General features: G+C 42.4%; 1 protein-coding gene across 2 annotated transcripts in view; it reads left to right on the top strand.

Annotated features, from left to right (window-relative positions):
• adgrg6 (adhesion G protein-coupled receptor G6) overlaps window positions 1–18,298 on the top strand; it is a 93,053-nt gene that overhangs the window by 50,655 nt on the left and 24,100 nt on the right. For both annotated transcript variants that reach the window (XM_080514414.1, XM_080514415.1), the window contains exons 7-11: window positions 736–801; window positions 16,813–16,901; window positions 17,020–17,072; window positions 17,923–17,961; window positions 18,052–18,200. In XM_080514414.1, the coding sequence (XP_080370540.1) occupies window positions 736–801; window positions 16,813–16,901; window positions 17,020–17,072; window positions 17,923–17,961; window positions 18,052–18,200 (396 nt within the window). The remainder of the gene's footprint in view (window positions 1–735; window positions 802–16,812; window positions 16,902–17,019; window positions 17,073–17,922; window positions 17,962–18,051; window positions 18,201–18,298) is intronic.

Raw genomic sequence — 18,298 nt, 5'->3', positions numbered from 1 at the left:
AGGTCATTTAGTTGTACTTCCAATATCCATCCACCGACATAAACACGTCCGCCCATGTGTGCATGTTTACAGCAGACCGACACAGACGTGTACCCAGACAGCCAAGTGCAAATAAGAAATATGATTCACAGTAAATGATAGTAAATGATTGGCACTGCAATCTTCTTGAGGGCTCAAAGATAAGATGAAGAAAGAAAAAAGAAAGAAAGAAAAGGGCACTTGACTCGGTGCCCCCCCCCCCCCCCCCCCCCCCCCCAGGACCAATTAACCATTCCCAAGGCCCCACCCCAGCAATCTGCAACTCCTCCTGCCACCCAGTCCTGACCCCTTTAATAGCAGACTCGTCTTCTGTCAGCGGAAGATTATAAAAATAGGAAATATGGCCTCGAGGCAGGACACTCGCCTCCAGCAGTAAGTCCACACCACTGTTCGGGGGGGGGGTCTGTGGGAATTGAGGGGAGTGACTCCTGACCAAACCACGGGAGTTGAAAGCATCTAAGAAAGTCAGGCCTCGTCGGCGTCTGGATCTGGCAGAGGTGATCAAAGCTCGCAAACTGATTATTCAAATATAGATTCTTTATGTGTTGAAGCCTTTTTTTTTTTTTTTTTCAAGAAGTTTAAATTGAGGGTCGGATCAGATTTCTGTACATTTTACCTCCAGTTTTGTTTATTACTCCCCAAAAATTGTAAAGAAGTATTTTTGTCTGCTTTTAACATTTTCTTTTGTTTTCGTAGGTGTGTCTCTGCCCAGCAACACTCCCGTCACCACCAGCTGTGACTCCCCCGCACAGGGCTGCCCAGGTAGGAATAGTGAACTCGCCTCCACCGTGAACAAGTACTGATTCACATAACAGCAATAATAATAATAACTTTAATTCAATATATCCCTCTGTATAATTAAATTCTTTATTATTTAATTAAAAGAATAATATAGAACTAAAATAGTTGATATTTGATTATCTTACATAATTTCTGCTCATTATTGCAGCTTTGGACCTCTGTCTTTTCTATTCATGCAATAAATCACATTGATTGATTGGTGATTGACTTTATAATCAGAGATAAATGGATCATTGTGGAGAAAGTAAATGATGCGCTAATTTATTTTTGAATATATAAATGGAATATTTGATTTTGAGCTTTTTTAAGTGCAAATACAGACAAAAACAAACAAAATGATATGTTTTTTTTTTTTAAATAATGAAATGTTTTTAGCATTTTCGTCAGCCTATACGTTTGACATTTTGGAATATTACATGTTTATGTACTTGGGAGCATCTTTAATTTTCTTTCACGATGGGAAAAGCAAAAACAGACTCCAGAAATGGCTGGGTACTGTAAAAGCAATACTATTAATGAAAGAAATCAGTCTTGAATGATTGGCAGGGCTCTTGCCTAAATATAATTAAGTAGTTGGATTGAAATGTTTCCACCCAAACATCGAGACGTGTTTTGATCTGAAAATCGTCAAATCAAATGGGAGCGCCGCGTCGGCTGAAAGGCTCCTCTTCAGAAAGACGTCCATTATGGAAATCCCACTTTTTCTCCATTCAGGTGCTATTAGTTTGGCTGTCTGCCAAAGACTTTCAGAAAATCTGTAAATGCGTCTTCTGTCTGGCGTGAGGACTGGAAAAGATGTGAGGATCTGGGTGGAGGGACGAGCGGAGGGACGGCAAACAGCGTGTTTGACAGCGTAATTAGGACGAAGGATCAGAGGACGGGTGGAATATGTCATTTACAGAGTTTGGGAAATACGCCAGTTTACTATTTTTCATGAAGTCAGAGTGAATGTTTTGGGAGTTTTAATTGTGGTAAAGGTACTGTGTCATGTAGGACTGAACATTCTGTTTGTATGAGGAATTATCCACTCAAGGACACAGAAAATGGAGCATTTGACCTGCAGCCAACAGTGATATACAGGATGAGCTTTTCCTCTGTGACCATGTACGTATTTAATACGGGCGACGCCGGAGGAGATCAAACCCAGAGATCCACACGTCTCTCATCCGTGGGTTTTTCCTTTTTGTGCCTTGTTAAGACATCTTTAAAATCCCAGCAGCTCCTGGAGGCTTCTGAGACTTGTCCTAAAGCCGTTCAACCTTTGAGCTCTGGATGTGCAAGTCAAGGATTTGGCACAATGATCCTCCATGTTTGCCCGAAGCCTTGAGCGTAGTCCGACCCCGGGAATACCCGACACCATCACAGTACTCGTAGCTCCCCGTTATGTGGAGCGACTTCCTGAGAGCGGGAAAGAGATGAGAGAAGTTTTATCATCTTTCCTTGGGAGGAATGAGAAACAGGTGCGACGACAGATCGGGTGGAGGTGGATGGAAAAGCAAAGTGATTTGATTACCGATAAAGTACAAAAACAACCAAAGAACACAGATGAAACTGATCCCGTTAAAACCCCCTCATGTAAACACTTCTATCTGATTGGACTGACTGAAATCCTGATGGGATGGGAGGAGGTGGTGTAACCGTGATGAGGATTTGATTAGAGGCCAAGTCCAAACTACACAGGATAATACATAACAGTGTATAGAATAATACATAACAGTATATAGAATAATACATAACAGTATAGGATAATACATAACAGTATATAGATAATATATAACAGTGTACAGGATATAGAATTATACATAACAGCATATAGGATAATATATAACAGTATATGGGATCAGAGCATGACATGACAACTTTATCAAGTAAAAATCTGAAATTTTCATTGCATTTTTGGTGTTTACATGACAGAACCACTGAAAACACAACTTTTGTGAAACAAAAACGATGCGTTTTCTCTTGAAGCACTGTTGTGTAAACGAGGCCTAAATCTCTCAATCCTCCATAGATCACACGTTAAACTACTTCTTGACAATAACATTGATTGAAAAGCATAAAACTGACCAACAATAACATTTTTAAAAAGTTGAAAATGGGAAGCATTGGTCCTATAAATGTCTCTAACCACTCAGTTTTTACATCCAAATGTTTCCACATCTTGCTCCATCATCTTTAACCTGCATTGATTATCTTTGGTTTGTCACTTATTTCTACATGTTTCCATGCTCTTCTTTTTTTTTTTTTTCTTTTGTAGCATAAAAAGTTACGTGAGAATTTTCTGCAGTTTTAAGAAGTATAACCCAGAGCCATAGCCAGTGCTGCGATGGATGGATTATAGTGAAATCTCATAACGCCATTACTTTTGACAGTAACACATTAGGAGCTCATTTCCAAACGCTTGTAGGAAGATGGAGGAACATCCTCGGGGAAAGAGATGAGACAAAGGAGAGTTTAAACTAGTTTTCATCAAAAGTGGTAAAAGACCTGAAGAGATGAAGGTGATATGATTAGAAATAATAAGAAAAAATAGATGTGTTATTCACTCATTCTTTACTTTTAAACATTTGTGTGTGTGGTTTTGCTTTTTAATCATTTTGCTTTGATGGTTTTATTATTATTTTATTACATGAGACTTTTCACAACTTGTTGTCGGTCATGATGTTTTGGTCCATTTACAAACAGAATTTAGGCATATTTTACAAAACAAGTCCACCTCGGTCGGGTGAATATTTTGCCTTTGCTTCCTGGTTCCAAACAACCAGAGGAAGACTTTGAAATAGAAAGAAGCTTCAAAACTGTCATTTATTTTTAGTTGTCCCTTTAAATGACAGCGGTGCTCGAGGGCCCTGAAAATACAACTTTTCAAAAACGCTCCACCTTTAAAGGCTCTCTGTGTCCATGTGTGTGTATGTATGTGGTTTCATTACAAAAAAAACAAAAAACAAAATAGCACCCACTAGTGCTATTAGCCTGACATGCTAACTATGTCATTTAATTTAGTTTGTACCATTTCCTTGTAAACAGACGTCATTTTCAAAACGTTGCCATGTAAACATAAAACGATGCGTTTTCACTTGAAAGACTTAATTAACAGTAACTACTAAAAAAGAGAAAACTTGACATTTGTATTTTCAACTTCTAGCTTGTTACTGAAGGGATGATGCCTTTTAGAATGAGAGGTTGTATATTAAATACATATTCTTTGCATTTTTTCATTCTCCTAACAGTGGTTGAAGACTTATATAAAATAAGAGTTAAGAGTAAAGAGACATGTTGGGACTTTATAGTTACTTTACCAAAATCCACACAGGAAAAATGTAAATATTTTGGACCCAGTTTTAGTTGTTGATTCACATCTCTAATATGTTGTCAATACCTTTTATGAAAGAAATGTGTCTTTACACTTGTACAAACACGTATTTCCGACATTTAAAACTCTTTCTTTGAGAAAGTCTGGCTTTCTCTCAGGCTTAATCCGTCTCAGGTCAGTATTTTTACTGGCGCTGCCGCAACGCCATCTTTGATATCCCAGAAATCCCAAGATGATGTCAGTTAGCGAAACATAAATACAGTTTGATGGCTACAAATTCTGGTTTGTTTGGAAACATATTGACTTTTTGAAAAAAAAAAAAAATTCTGATAGACTAAATGTAATGTCCTTGTTTTACGAATTCTCGTCACTATCAACGACATCGATTGGGTTTGTGACAGAAAAACAAGTCACACCAGGACAGAAATCTCCCAGAAGTTGGTCGATCCACTCTGCTTGATTGGCGTCAACTTCTCTTGACAAACCGTTCAATAAGAATTTCTCCTGGACTGCTCATTCTCAACAAACATGGTGAACAAGACTCTGCTCAGACGTGCTCTATTTGTGCAGCTCTCCTTGGCTGACCTGCTCGATGTCCCAGGAGAATATACGTGCCTTTATAAAGCTAAACCCCCCCTGAAGTAACGAAGGAAAGCCAGACTCAGGCTGACCGTCTCGGGTCCAGGAGGTCACGTCATGTGGGACTTACCCGTAGAACTCGGTCAAAACAGCAGCCTGGGGGGGGGGGGGCGTCTCCTGCCTTGCTCCTGAAATGTCAGTTCTCACACTATTCAGAGCGACAGAGACCTCTGAGGGACATTTTTTTTTCTAAAGGTCAGGTTTTGTGTGATTGAGCTCTCGAGGACAAACGTAAAGTGGAGGAAATTTAACTGCCGCTTGTGTTGCAGAATTGAACTGAATTCTGCAGGTCAACAGGCCATGGCAGAGCAGCGAAGCTTAAATGTACTGTACGTGAGGCTTGAAGAGCAGCACCTCTGGATCCGTCTGGTCGTCAAGGGTCCCCGAGTCTGGGATGACATTTAATCCTCTGAGAGAATGCATGCACTTTATATCAGGAAATAAGGAATACATATATAAATAAGGCAAACAATGTCAGTGCAGACATGAAATTATCATCACACTTCCTCTTTTTGTTGCTTATCAGTTCCAGCAGGCATGTATATTTATTTAATGATCAATTACAGTCACCACATTTGTGTTTCAATGGACATGAGTTGGGGATGCATGATACAACTTGGCGAAATACCATGGGACATGATGCAACAGTAACAGCATGAGCGATGTCAGCAGTTTGGAGAGTCTTTAATGTTATTGAGAAAAGTACGACAGACCGTAAACTGTGGTCTACTGCAATGTCAAGAGGAGGTGAAAGATAGGTTCGTACGACTCCAGCATGAGCCCGGTGTCGCTCATTAGTTTAACTGCTCTGCCATGCTAAGTGCTACATGCTAACAAGTATCTGGGCTCACAGGCCAGCAAAGCTCGGTGCTAAACATGCCTACAGTATGACCGATGTACTCCTTACCAGTGAGCTGGAGCGTGTTGCTGCACTTCAGCCCACAGTGCGTCGGTCGACGCTACATACTGCCTTATGCGTACTGTAGGCTAAGCGGCTAATGGAGGTGCTAGTAGCGTCAACACTGAGGTTGTGTGGAGGTAATTTGCAGCTACACGTAGCCTTCGCATATCACCTGCCTATGGAATATGAATTAGGTTTAATGCCAATTAACAAGTACTCGTATCAGTACTTGATATCGGCCAGAAGCTAAAGGCTATTAAGAAGGTGGGATCAGTGCATCCCTAACAACGAGTCAAAAAAAGCAAAACAACCCAGAGCAATGCTTTTTATGCTGTTTACGCCGGCCGCTTTCTTTGAAGGACTTGATTTCCAGCGCTCATCAGCTTCTGCATCTCTTTCTCTCTCTGTCTCATCCCAACACCTTGTCAAAACCACCAGCTGCTTCCTCTCCCGCCACCTCATCCACTGACTCCACTAACACCATCCATGCTACTAATGCCATCACCCACGGTAAGCAACCCTCCTCTTCCTCCTCCTCCTCTTCATCCATTACCCTCTCCCTCTCAAACCTCTTTTTACCTCCAGAGATTCACCTTCATCTCCACATGGTCCTGGTTTGTCGTCCTAAGCCCTTTTTTTTATTTTCCATTCTTTTTTTTTACCCTTATCGTCTTGTATTTTAAGGTACATTTCATGGGGGATTCTATCAAAATAAAAAAGAGACGGTTTTTTCCATAAAAGTAATTTAAATTTCTGTGTCAAAAGCCGATTACGCCTGAGAGGTTTTTTTTGTTGTTTTTTTCTTTAAGTGGCTTCACAGCTATTTGAGATTTTGCCATATTTGGCCTTTTCAACCCTGTGAGAAGTTGCTTGGAGCCATTTTGGTTTCCATGCACCTCTGATAAGTTAAATCCTCCATTATTAACTTCCTAGCTGTATTATTCATTATGTGCCCCAGAGAAGGTAATTCTGCTCTGATGAATTGGTCCAGATGAACATGTTCAACTCGAGAGGACTGGGATTGGATAAATATTATCTTCCACCACATTTTCGTTCAGTTAATTAACCTTTTTTCTTGTTTTTGTCCAAATGAGAATATCTAGTGGTGAATAAATGTTAGCGAAGATTTCTGAAAGGGAGCTGGTGATTATAGTAATCAACCTTTGAACTGTTGTTGGGATTTTAAGCACACAGTTAACTTATTAAAGGGCAAACTTTGTTTTTAAATCCTTATAGACTTGAAAGCCAAGTGCTTGTATATGTTTTACAGAAAAAGCTCCCTTGTACTTCTGTTATGCCACACTGCAGGTCCTATATTCAAGCTCTAAAAAAAAAACCCAAATGCATACAGTTTTTAAATCCTACATTAATCAATGCATCAGAGAAAAGGTCTGCTGCTCCATTTCTATTTCCTGCTGTATATTTTTTATTTTTTCATTTAAAATCTTCCTTGCAACCTTTTCTTTTCAATGGCATTCTGCCTGCACGGTCAGTCAAATACAGTAGTAATGGTACTGTAATGAGAGTCTGTTGTCACACAGGGACATCTAGTGGTCACAGATGGTGAGTAAATAAACAAAGAAAATTGTTTATTGACACCATGGGGGTATTGGGGAACACAATGTTTACTCTGAAAGAAACTTGAATGTTGTCAGTCCAACTGAATGGTCACTGTTGGTTTTAATCAGTCCCATATATTTATCATAAAGTATAGAACAAGGAGCAAAGTAGGCAGGAGGCCGGTCAGGGTTGTTAAATAATTAAATCTATCAAACGTTATATGAATTACGTTATGTAATTAATACATAAATATACACAAATCATTCATTATCAATTGCTGAATTTGTAATACCGCGTTAAACTGCATTAGATAATTTTTCAAGAGATAATAATAAACAGTTAAATGTCTCTAAGACTCTCAAAAATCTGATATATTTATAAGGGAAATAGTACTTAATGGTGCAGAATGTAAAAGTGACTCACTGCACCATCTGGTGGCACATTGCAGTATTACATGACCGGTTGGGCTCCAGCTCGCTGGTTCGCTTGTTAACTTTGGAATATTTTTCAGCCACATGCTGATAGCTTTTGTTTTTAGATTGTTTTTGACGAAACATTACAAGCTGTACCTTTAGAGGGTCATTTATGGGATGTGGTGTGTTAAACCTTTACTCATAGTTAATATCGATTGGGAGGAAATATTGTTTCTGTTGTTTGAACAAAACTTTTTCTTTTGGTAAAGTATTTTCTGTTTACCTTATAAACGTTTCCCAAATTCTGTTTGAGGTTTTAACTAATCCAGCAACCACAGGAAAAATCATAAAAACACTGAACGGTCATGGAAATTCATTCAGATTTAGCAATTTGATGATGCATTAACCTTGAATGCTAAAAAATATCAGATCGGTACCAGCGATACTAGTCCTGTATTTACTTTTATTTGACCATTGATGGTTTTGTTCCAAAAGGATCCATAAAATGTTATCGAATCAAATCTATTGCTCATTATCTCCCATATCCATAATGGTCTATCGAGCCATCCAGGATCCTTGCTACCACATGTATATGGAACTGATACCAACCAACAATTCACTTGGACTTTACCAACCACAGTTTGCTTATTTTTTTATGAATAAAAGCCCTTTATTTTGACAGTTTTTATTGTTGCTTTAATCAGTCCGGCTCGACGCTTCCTCACAGACTCATTGTGCCTGTGTGAATTGTGTCACTGACTTGCCGCCTTATTGTGCTGATCAGTTATCCCCACTGCTACCGTCACCCTCACCCCCACCACCACCTCCACCTCCTCCACCAGCACGGCTCCCCCTGCACCTTCTGCTACTAACGTTGCTTCAGCCGGCACGACAGCACCTGGTAAGGTAGATAATGTCTGAAGACATGTTAACAATCCCTCTCCGTCTCCTTGTTAAAGCCATTGTGGTATTTTTAGCCAATGCAGGTAGAAGTTTGCACGTTGGTATAAAAAGTAAAGAATCTGGATTGAAAACAAGGCACTCTGTCACATCTTTATGGCTTTTACACATCAGAGGTGCAATAAATTAATGACATAGAAGTAATAATCTTTATTTATGAACTACTTTATTATATAAGAGATTGATAAACATGTGAATAATATTTTATTTATTGAATATTGACAGACTCACTAAATGTTGTTTGTCTGTATGTGAATATAATATAAGAGACAAGGGCCCCATTTACAAAACATTCAGGTGAAACTGTGTTTCATTACAAAAAACAGCACCCACTAGTGGCCCAACATGACAACTACATAGTTTTCAGCATTTCTGCTTTTTCAGTGTAAAAAGACATCGTTTTCAAATTGTTCTCATCTAAACCCAAAACATTTCTGCAAAGAAATGATACGTTTTCACTAGAAATGTTGTCGTGACAACGGGGCCGAACTCAACAGATTTCTTCAATTAGATCAACTTACAAGTGGAACAAACAAATAAAAAAGTTTTTAAAAAGTTTTTTACTTCATGAGAATGCCCCCAAAACATTCCCAGTGTGTGTCAAGGCCTTAATATGTGTTTATTATCTCAGTGAAGCCGCCCTCAGATTGGCTGGTATCTGTTTACCTGACTGATGATGTGTGATGGTTTACTTCCTCTGTAGCTCAACCGACCACCAGCAGCACGTCATCCGCCTCATCTGCCCCCACTAACCACCCACCCACTAACCCCACCTCGCATGGTAAGACTGTCAATACTGGCATCGCTGAGGCTTTAACAGCTTCACACAATGTACTCAATTCCTGTCATATTTAATTTCACATGGTTTTTAGTAAATTTGCACAACTTATTGGACAACTTTGGAAGGTGTGAAAATTATTATTTTTATAAGTCTGAGTTGCAAAATATTCAATTAGAGTAACTGTTGTTCCTAATTTGTCCACTGGGGGCACAAAAACTGCACTGATGGCAATAAAAGCAACAGTGAAAGTTATTAGCTTTTAGCATTTGCCGTGACTTTTCATTTGAAATTTCAGGCTGCAGAGTTAAAGGTTTATTTTATGTGAACAATTCAAAAATGGTTCATACATCTGTATATTGAAACTAAAGGTAAACATTTGAATTTTAAGGTTATTTACGTGGCGTATTTATTTATTTTTTGCTTCATATTTTGTGATTTTTCTTCTATCGGCTACCTCTCACTTCATCTTTTCTTACTTCATTTTAACTCATCTTGTTCCCCCTAGTTTTATCTGCCTTTTCTTCTCTACAAACTGGTCCAGGAACAAATCCTCCTCCTTCTCCTTCACTGCTTGTAACTACTAGCCAACCGCAGACTAACACAGCTTTTACTACTGACTCCAGTTGGGGTAAGATGATATTTAAGGTCTGTATTATCATCGTTGTTTGCCTTTGAGTTTTGATTTTGTACCTGCGATTGCTATTTTCCACCACTTGGGACTTCCCTGCTGCTGCTTTAATGATTAAATTAACCGCTTTCATTCATATTGTTAAATGTATCTTAATATAGTTTAAATCTGTTGTGATTCTTGGTTTTGTAAAGATCAGGACTGCCTTGAATAGACGCTTCCTCTGTCATGTTACCAGTAATTATATAGGCCTGACATCTTCACACAAATTCTTCTACTTTGGTTTTCTTTTTTAGATTTAATATTAATATAGTTGGTGAATTATTATCATGTTTTTTTTTCCCACTAACACCAGACAATCAACAGACTTTTGGGATTTCATGCTTATATTCACGTTTTCTGCTTTGGAATGCATTGTTTATTTAGTAACTGTAACTTGCTTTTTTTATTATGATGGCGTCTCGTTTGCCGTGATGTGATGACAGCGGAGGAGACCACTGCAAAGCCTCCAAACAAAGCTTCTCCTGGAGCTGCTGCCGAGGCTCCAGCGCAGCCTGAACCTGCAGTATCCTGGACCAGGCGTCTGGTTTTTGCTTTAGCTGCTCACCTCAGAAGGAAAAGAAGTCCTCAGTTTGGATTCAGCCTCTCCCAATCCCCTCCTCAACCAGCACGCCATGGCCACTGGCCTCCTCCTCAACATGCCAGACCTCTCGCCTTTTCCTCAAGGACCCGGAGCCACCGCAGCTCCAGGACGTCCCTGGGTTACATCTCCACCCCTCTGAGGAAGAGGCCGAACAGCGGAAGACGTCCTCCCGCCACCGCGGCCCCCCACAGGGTGGAGGTTCACGTCACAAAACCTGCAGTTGCTCCTCTTGTGGGCAAATCCTCCACAAAACCCACGTCCACGGCAATCCCGAATTCCACAGCTGCCATTAAAAATGATACAAACGTGTTGGGATCAGTGATTTTTGGCTTGAATGTGTCTGTTCCAACAACACGGCCAAGTATTATTCATCGAACAATCTTCCCAAAGGGCTCGACACCCCATCCAGAGCCTGGAGTCTCCGTCTCCTCTCAGTCTACCTTTCAACGGCCCAAGAAAGATGAGATTTCAGATACAAAGGAAAATCCACCAGCAATGGCAGCATCATCATCACCATCATCATCGTCAGTGCTCAGCAATAGGAAAAACAAACCTGCAGGGTTTCTGTTGAGGGACAGCCAAGTAGGTAACTGGACAAGTCCTCTGGAGTCGTCCTCTGGATCCGGGACGTTTGTGTACGAGTCAGTCGAGCTTGCAGAGGAGAGCAGCGATTTTGGCTTGTACGAATTTGCATACTCACTGGAAGATCCCAGAACCAGCAGTCCCGACCCAGAAAACAAACGGCTATTCTTCAAATCGGACTCTCGCGTTGCCTCCCTGCCGGTTGCTGCCTCTGAGGTCATCGATGAACATTTGCTCAACCAAACATATTTCCACCATGACTCAGGCAGCCTGCAGAGCGACTTCACAGCAGGCGGAAGGCTTTCTCTGGAGCTGGCGCAGGAAGAACTGATGCCAGAAACATCCATCACCTCTACGCCTCGGCCTCCGACAGCAGGTCGGACTTTTCACGGAGCTCCAAGCCAACCGGGTTCAGATGGACACAAACTTGAGGAAAGTTTGCGAACACAAGCTGCCGCTGCTGAAAGACTGGAAAGATTGACACTGCAGCCGTCTCTTTCATCCGTCCTCCCCCGCATGCAGCCTTCTTTGACCGTTTTCCCCTCAAGCACCTCTGCCCTACTTGCGGAGGAAATTTCCCTCAAGCAAATCTCTTCCGTTTCAAACGGCAAAGATGAACCCCAAATATTAGTTTCCTCTTCCACTGCAAGCCCAGTGGACGGAATGTATGAGACGGGCTTTCCCAGAAGTGAAGCCGCTCTTGCAGCAGTCAAAAGTAGACACATTAATAATTCATCTTCGAGTACAGAAACATCGACACAAATTCATCCTTCTGCTTTTCCCGAATCTACTTCCTCTAACACATTGAAAGTCCCTCACTCCCCCTCGTCCACCGTCCCGCCTCTCATCCTTCCTTCACTCCACTTTCCAACAACTTCCTCTCACGCCATCAATCTGTCTCCTTCGTCTGTCTCCCCTTTGCAAATTCAGTCTCTCCTTTACTCCTCAAACAGCCTCATTACTCTTCCCTCCTCTGCTGCGCCGCCTCTGCAGCCCTACCATGTCGAACCCTCCTCCTCCTCCCAATTAGAGCGAGTGCTTTCAGAAGCAGATGCCGTTGTTGGCTCTGCAGACGACCTCGAGTCGAATGGAGGGAGCGTTAAGTTTCAGGCCTCTGTGCTGTCATTTCTGTCCCCGTCTCTGAATACTCCCAGACAAAGTGAACCCACAGCATCTTTGTTGTCACTTCCTCGAACCGATGTCTTACCTGCTGCTGAAACGCCATCAAACGATACAATCAAATCCTTCAGGGATCAGCTGCCGTGCTCTGTGAGTCATCAGCCTCTCGATGCTCAGCCAGATACATTTGTACACTCAACGTTCCCTCCCAGATTACCTCTTGAGATTTTATCTCCCACGTCTGTGGTCCCCACACCACATTCAGAAGCTTTGTGGCAGCAAGAGCCGATTCCATCTGTTGTTTTGTGGCCTTTGTCATCGTCGCCGAGTCCTACAGTCACTCACTTCTCGGTTCATCTGCCCGACATAAACACTCTTCCACGTCAGTCACGTCCACTTCCTCAGTCTGCCTCTGAAGCCTCTGAAGGAATCTTGGCAAATATTCCTAGAAAACAAGACTCAGGCCTTTCATCTGACACGTCTCCGTCTTCTTCAAACACCTTTCTGTCGACTTTGAGTCTGGTTTCATTTTATCTTGACAACCTGCCGTTCACTGCATCTGCAGATACTTTTCGTAAAGCCGCGACACCTTCCCTTTCCCCTTCTCTTCACGCTGCAGTTGACGACACTTCTCTCTCAGTTCATACGTCTTTATCTGGGCCACAAAACAGATCTATTCCAATCATGATGGCCAACAGAGATCTGCCCGAGACACCAACCTTCGCTCGCCCTCACTCCACTACTTCACAGTTCCCTGTTGGCTTTGACAATCCATTGATTGGCGCCACGTATCCTTTGCTGACTCCATCAGTTACAGCACTGGCCCAGACGCTGGTGCTCCATGCCAGCAGTCCGACCACGCCGCATGGTGCCGCAGCCTCCTGGCATGCGGCAGGACTTGATTATACGCAGCACTCGGGCTTGACACGGTCTAACGCGGAGTTCCCCGGTCGTCTGATCCACACTGACAGTTCAGCACACATCATTAAGCCGACACGCAGGCTTTTAGACGGGATTGAGGGGCTTGACATGAGTTGGAACGCAGAGGCACCTGTGGAAGATCGTCGACTGCAATGGCCAAGTGTTCCTCTAATTCCTCTTCTGACAAACCCGACACCCCCCGTTCCCTCTCACTCTCACATCTACCCTGTGTTTTTCCCCCTCTCCTCTCTCACCACCCCGCCTCCCCCTCCTCTCATCACGTCCGAGATTTCATTACCGGCAATATCTGCCGGTGTGACAGATGCAGAAATTGGCTCCTTGTCACCCACTCACCATCATCCTTCAACAATCCAATCCCCGCTGGCCAAATATTTACAGTCCTCACACAAATCCTCTGCAATCCCTGTTAGCCAGGCAGCAGAGTCAGCAGCTCAGTTCATCACAGAAAGCCCGTCACTCTCTGTTGGCCGAGATTCTACGCTCGCTGATGACAAACTGAAATCCAGCCACTCACTGCCTCTCATTGCAGCTGAACTGGAGGATGATGGTCCAACAGATGCTTCCAGGTTTGTTCCAGGTTCCGATAACCTCACGGCCACTGCTGGAAAACTCATGAACCCCTCCGCTGCGTTCAATCCAGCGGATGTTGTTCCAAAGATACATACGGCAGACGAACATGAGTCAGCCTTTTTAGCAGAACATACCGAGGAGAGTGAGCCGCTGGATGTTATATCAGACGTCGTAACGATCCGTCAGAGTGGAGAAGTGCTGAAACCAGAAGCTGAATTATTCTCCGCTGAAATGCAAGCAACTTCTCCCGGTTATCAGCCCGTCTCTGTTGTGTCAACACAACCAACTGGTGCTCTGATTATTTCAAACCCCCCACTCTCTTCTGGCCTTAATATTCTCTCTGCTGCTACTCTGGCCTCCAGATCCCCCATCGCCTCGCCTATTAATACCCCAAATCCGAGCTTGGAGAGACTCCCTCGTCCTGGCAGTGACAACCACACCGCAAACACAACGGCGGGCTTCAAACACACGTTTAATGCAACAACTGTTTCTGCTTCAGTGCTGATTGAAATGACAAACACCACAAAAGCCTTGATGTCGGTCAATATTGGACGTATCGAAGCATCTCCGACAAACTTGGCAAGCGACAAACCAACAGCCCAGATCGATGTGAGCGCAGCTCAAAATGCTTCGCTGTTCAGAGATGGCATACGGCAGGAGACAGCAAATGTCACAAAAGCTTTGATGTTCAATCCTGGACGTATTGAAGCATCCGAGACGAACGTGACGGATTACAAACCAGATTTGCCCAGTTTGAACTCGAGCGTGTCAAATCACAGCGTCGTCCAGCACCACAGTGGTGTGAGCAACCCCGAGGTCAAACACGTTCCCCCCACGCCGCCCGAGGTTGCCGGCGCTCAACGTTTCACCACCGCAAAGCCCTCGTCTCCCGCAGCCTCCTTCAAGGGGCTCATTACGTCGGCTGTCCTCGGCCTGAAGAAGGCCACGCCGCGGCCCACCTTCAGATCCACAACCTTGGATTTAGCTACCAAGCCGGCGATGCCATGCCAATGTAAACATCGCTTTCATATTACATGTCTGTGTGGACTGTCATCGGGAAACAGTATGTCACGCAGTAACAACCAACTGTAGACGTAGATCAATAATGAAAAAAAAAAAATCATCCACCGACGCTGATTGATCGTATTCAGTCTTAAAGGCATTTGTAAGCTTCCAGATTAGAATATATGATACATGGCTACGGGAGATTTGGTCATCAATTATTGACCAATTTCCTCACTCAGAAGACGTTTTTCTGCTTCTATCTTTCTCACTAGAAGTTGAATCTAATCGTCTCACCTGAAACGATATTAAAAAGGCTGCCTGGTTGTTTTTGAAATCATACAGCCATGAACCAGCTTTTCATTGAGTGTGTGCATAGATGAGCAGTTTCCCCAGTTTGGTGTTGAAAAAAGACTTTACACATCCAGACTGTATCACCCAACATTAGTACCGGTGTTTAATATGCTCCTCTTGGATGACTCCGCTCAAATCCCTGCAACTAACTACATAAATCTTGCTCAGCGAGTGTGCGTAATATATTTTAGTTAAATTCACGTCTCCGCAGCCATGAATCGGACACAAAATGCCACTTTATGAAACGAAAACAAGACTTTAAGACTGAATACACACTTGGTTTTCTCGTTGAGGTGATTGGGTTTTACTATGTCGTAGCTGAGTGTCAAATTTAAAGCAAAACTAGATTTAGCTATTCGTAGATATGAGAATGTGTCAATCATGTGAATGGGAGGAGGTGACTGCTGATTGGTTAGTTAGTCATCGATCTACATAATCTGTATTTTAGTAACATGTGTTTTAATCCCATAATCAGACTGTGGTGTTTATTCTCGTACCTGTAGTGTCAGATACTAAATAACTGAACCTTTATTGCTTTTTCTCACTGTTTTTTTTTTTTTTTTTTTCATTATAAATACTTCACTCCTCTCCTCAATCCATCCAGCTTCTTGGTGGAGACCTGGTCTGCTGCTTTCAATCAGAAACAATCAGGAAAAAGCATTTCACAGATTGCTTTAAAGAGCAGCACAACATGAGGAAACAATAAAGACGTGCAGCTTGCAGAGTCTCTGACCAGAACTGATGAACAGGAGGTCTTCAGTAGCAACGACTAACTAATGTAGATGTTAGATGGACACCTAGTGGCCAGTGTGACGCATTGCAGGAGAACTGAGTGGGCAGGAATGAATTCAGCCACAGAAATACACTGCAAGAAGAAGCATGAGAGCGCCTTTATTGGGGCATTCAGGTTTAATCTACAAGGACAAGAGTTAACTACAAATGATTTTGACATACAATTTGAAATGTTCACAGAAAACGTTGAATGTGTCTGACTCAAAAAATAGAATATTTAAAGGTTATTAAATCATTGCTCGGTAAACTATTACATAGAAGGTTAAAGAAATGATGATTCATATTGTCTAATCTTACCTGCAGGATCATCTTTGCATCGTCACTGAAGAAAGAAACGAGTTGGACCAACTTCATTGAATTGCTTCAATTGGCAACATCGAAATGAATCAATTTCTTTGACCTTAAGTTAATGGCAATTCGTAAATTCATTTCAATTTTACCAATCGATGCAATTCAATTTAAGTTAGTCCAACTATACTTTTCTTTCTCCATATTTTAATTTGAAACCCATAAAAATACTATCCTGATACCATGCAACTGGTGTCTTTATGTTACTCAAAGTTAATTGAATATGCATGTCTTGAAGAAAATACTTTATATATACATGTATCTTGTTGTTCACGGGCCCTCATGTTATCTAGCTTCAACACAAACTGCACAGTTCATCTCCTGCTATGTGGCACAAATGTCCACCACTAAACAAACCCAGCGTCAGTCAGGTGCTGGACTGAGACTAAAGTAATGGTCCTCCGTCTCTGTCCTCCGCCTTGCAGAGGGTTTCTTCTACAGGATTTCCCTGGTGGTGGCTGACGGGAGCTCGACGCTGACGCCGGAGGACGTGGAGCAGGCGGTGGCTCTGTGGGTAAGATCTGTCAGGCTTCATGCGGGCCGCTGCGGCTGGACGGGCATGAAGGCGCCGCGTCGTTTCACAGAACCGATGGAAGTATTTGGGTTGATTGACTTTGGTTTTCCTCTTGCAGCTGAATCAGACCTTCCATAACTGGACTCACGCGGTCTATGTGGATAATATCAGGTGATTATGACGACTTTCATCACACCGTTTGTCTCGCGGTTCGACGGCCGCGGTTAAAAGCAGGTGTCTGCGCGTGATAGTGTTTCGTCCATCAGCCAGCGTCGGCGTCTCGCTGGTTCATGTGTGTTTGCAGTCGAGGAGGGCGACCGAAATGACAAACAAACGAAAGTTCAGTTCAGTTCAGGCAACTTCATTTATCCCGCAAGGGGCAATTTCTTTTGTCGCGTCTCAGTGTACATTTACTTTCATGCACCAATTCAGTCAATAAATAAATAGTCAACGAACAAGTCGTTAATCTGTCAAGGAAACCAGTCAGCATGGGACACAGCGAGACGTCAGAGTGGAAGATAAAACCAGATGAGATCTAAGATGAAGCGCATAAGATAAAAAAAAAAAAAAAGGCAGTATAACAATAGTAAGAAAATCATAAAAAACAAAAACAAGAAATCAAACAAAAAATAAACTACGTTCCCTAAATAAAGTTATTTGAAGGTCAAGTTAAAATGATCTTGGTTTGTGATTAGGAGCTTAAAACTATAAGGAATGAATCAATGCAGTATTGATTAAACTCATGAATTCTCCCAACTGATGTAACTTGAGTTAACATCCAAATTCTAGAGCATCTTCCTCCCGCTGACTGAATAAGAAGTGTTCAGGAGCTCATTTCGTAAATGATAATCTAGTCAATTTAACAGAATTGAACTACAATAGAATAGAAAGTAATACGATGAGAAAACGATCAAAGATAGCCGGTGCAGTGTGACCAAAAGAGCAGAATCGTGTTTAGAAATACATTATTAAAATCGATTCTGTCAAGTTATTCTAAATAGATTTGTTCTGTCATCTCCAGCGTTCAGCCTGGCGTGCAGACCGCCGATAACCCAACCAGGTAAAACCAGCTTTCACTGTGTGTGTGGTGCTGTTTTCATACACTTCTTATTGTCGTCGTCTTTGGTAACTCCTTTCATTCCACACTCAGTTACAGCTGCCGGGCCCTGCTGCTTCATTACGACATCACCAATGAGAGCGTCGGCGAAGCCGCCTTGTCGGCGAGGCTTTCCAGCAGAGTGGGATTTGTGGGCGGCGGCCTGGAGGTCCGGGCCGCTTCCCTCACCGTGCGCCTGATCGGTCAGGAACCACAGTTTTTGAACTTGTTTTGTTTTTGTTTCATTCGTCATACCGGACAATATTTGCGTCATCTCCTTGAATCTTTAGCTTTCCTGCAT

This window comes from Blennius ocellaris, assembly GCF_963422515.1.
Source record: "Blennius ocellaris genome assembly, chromosome: 18".
Taxonomy (NCBI): Eukaryota; Metazoa; Chordata; class Actinopteri; order Blenniiformes; family Blenniidae; genus Blennius; species Blennius ocellaris.
This window is presented reverse-complemented; position numbering and strand designations above follow the sequence as displayed.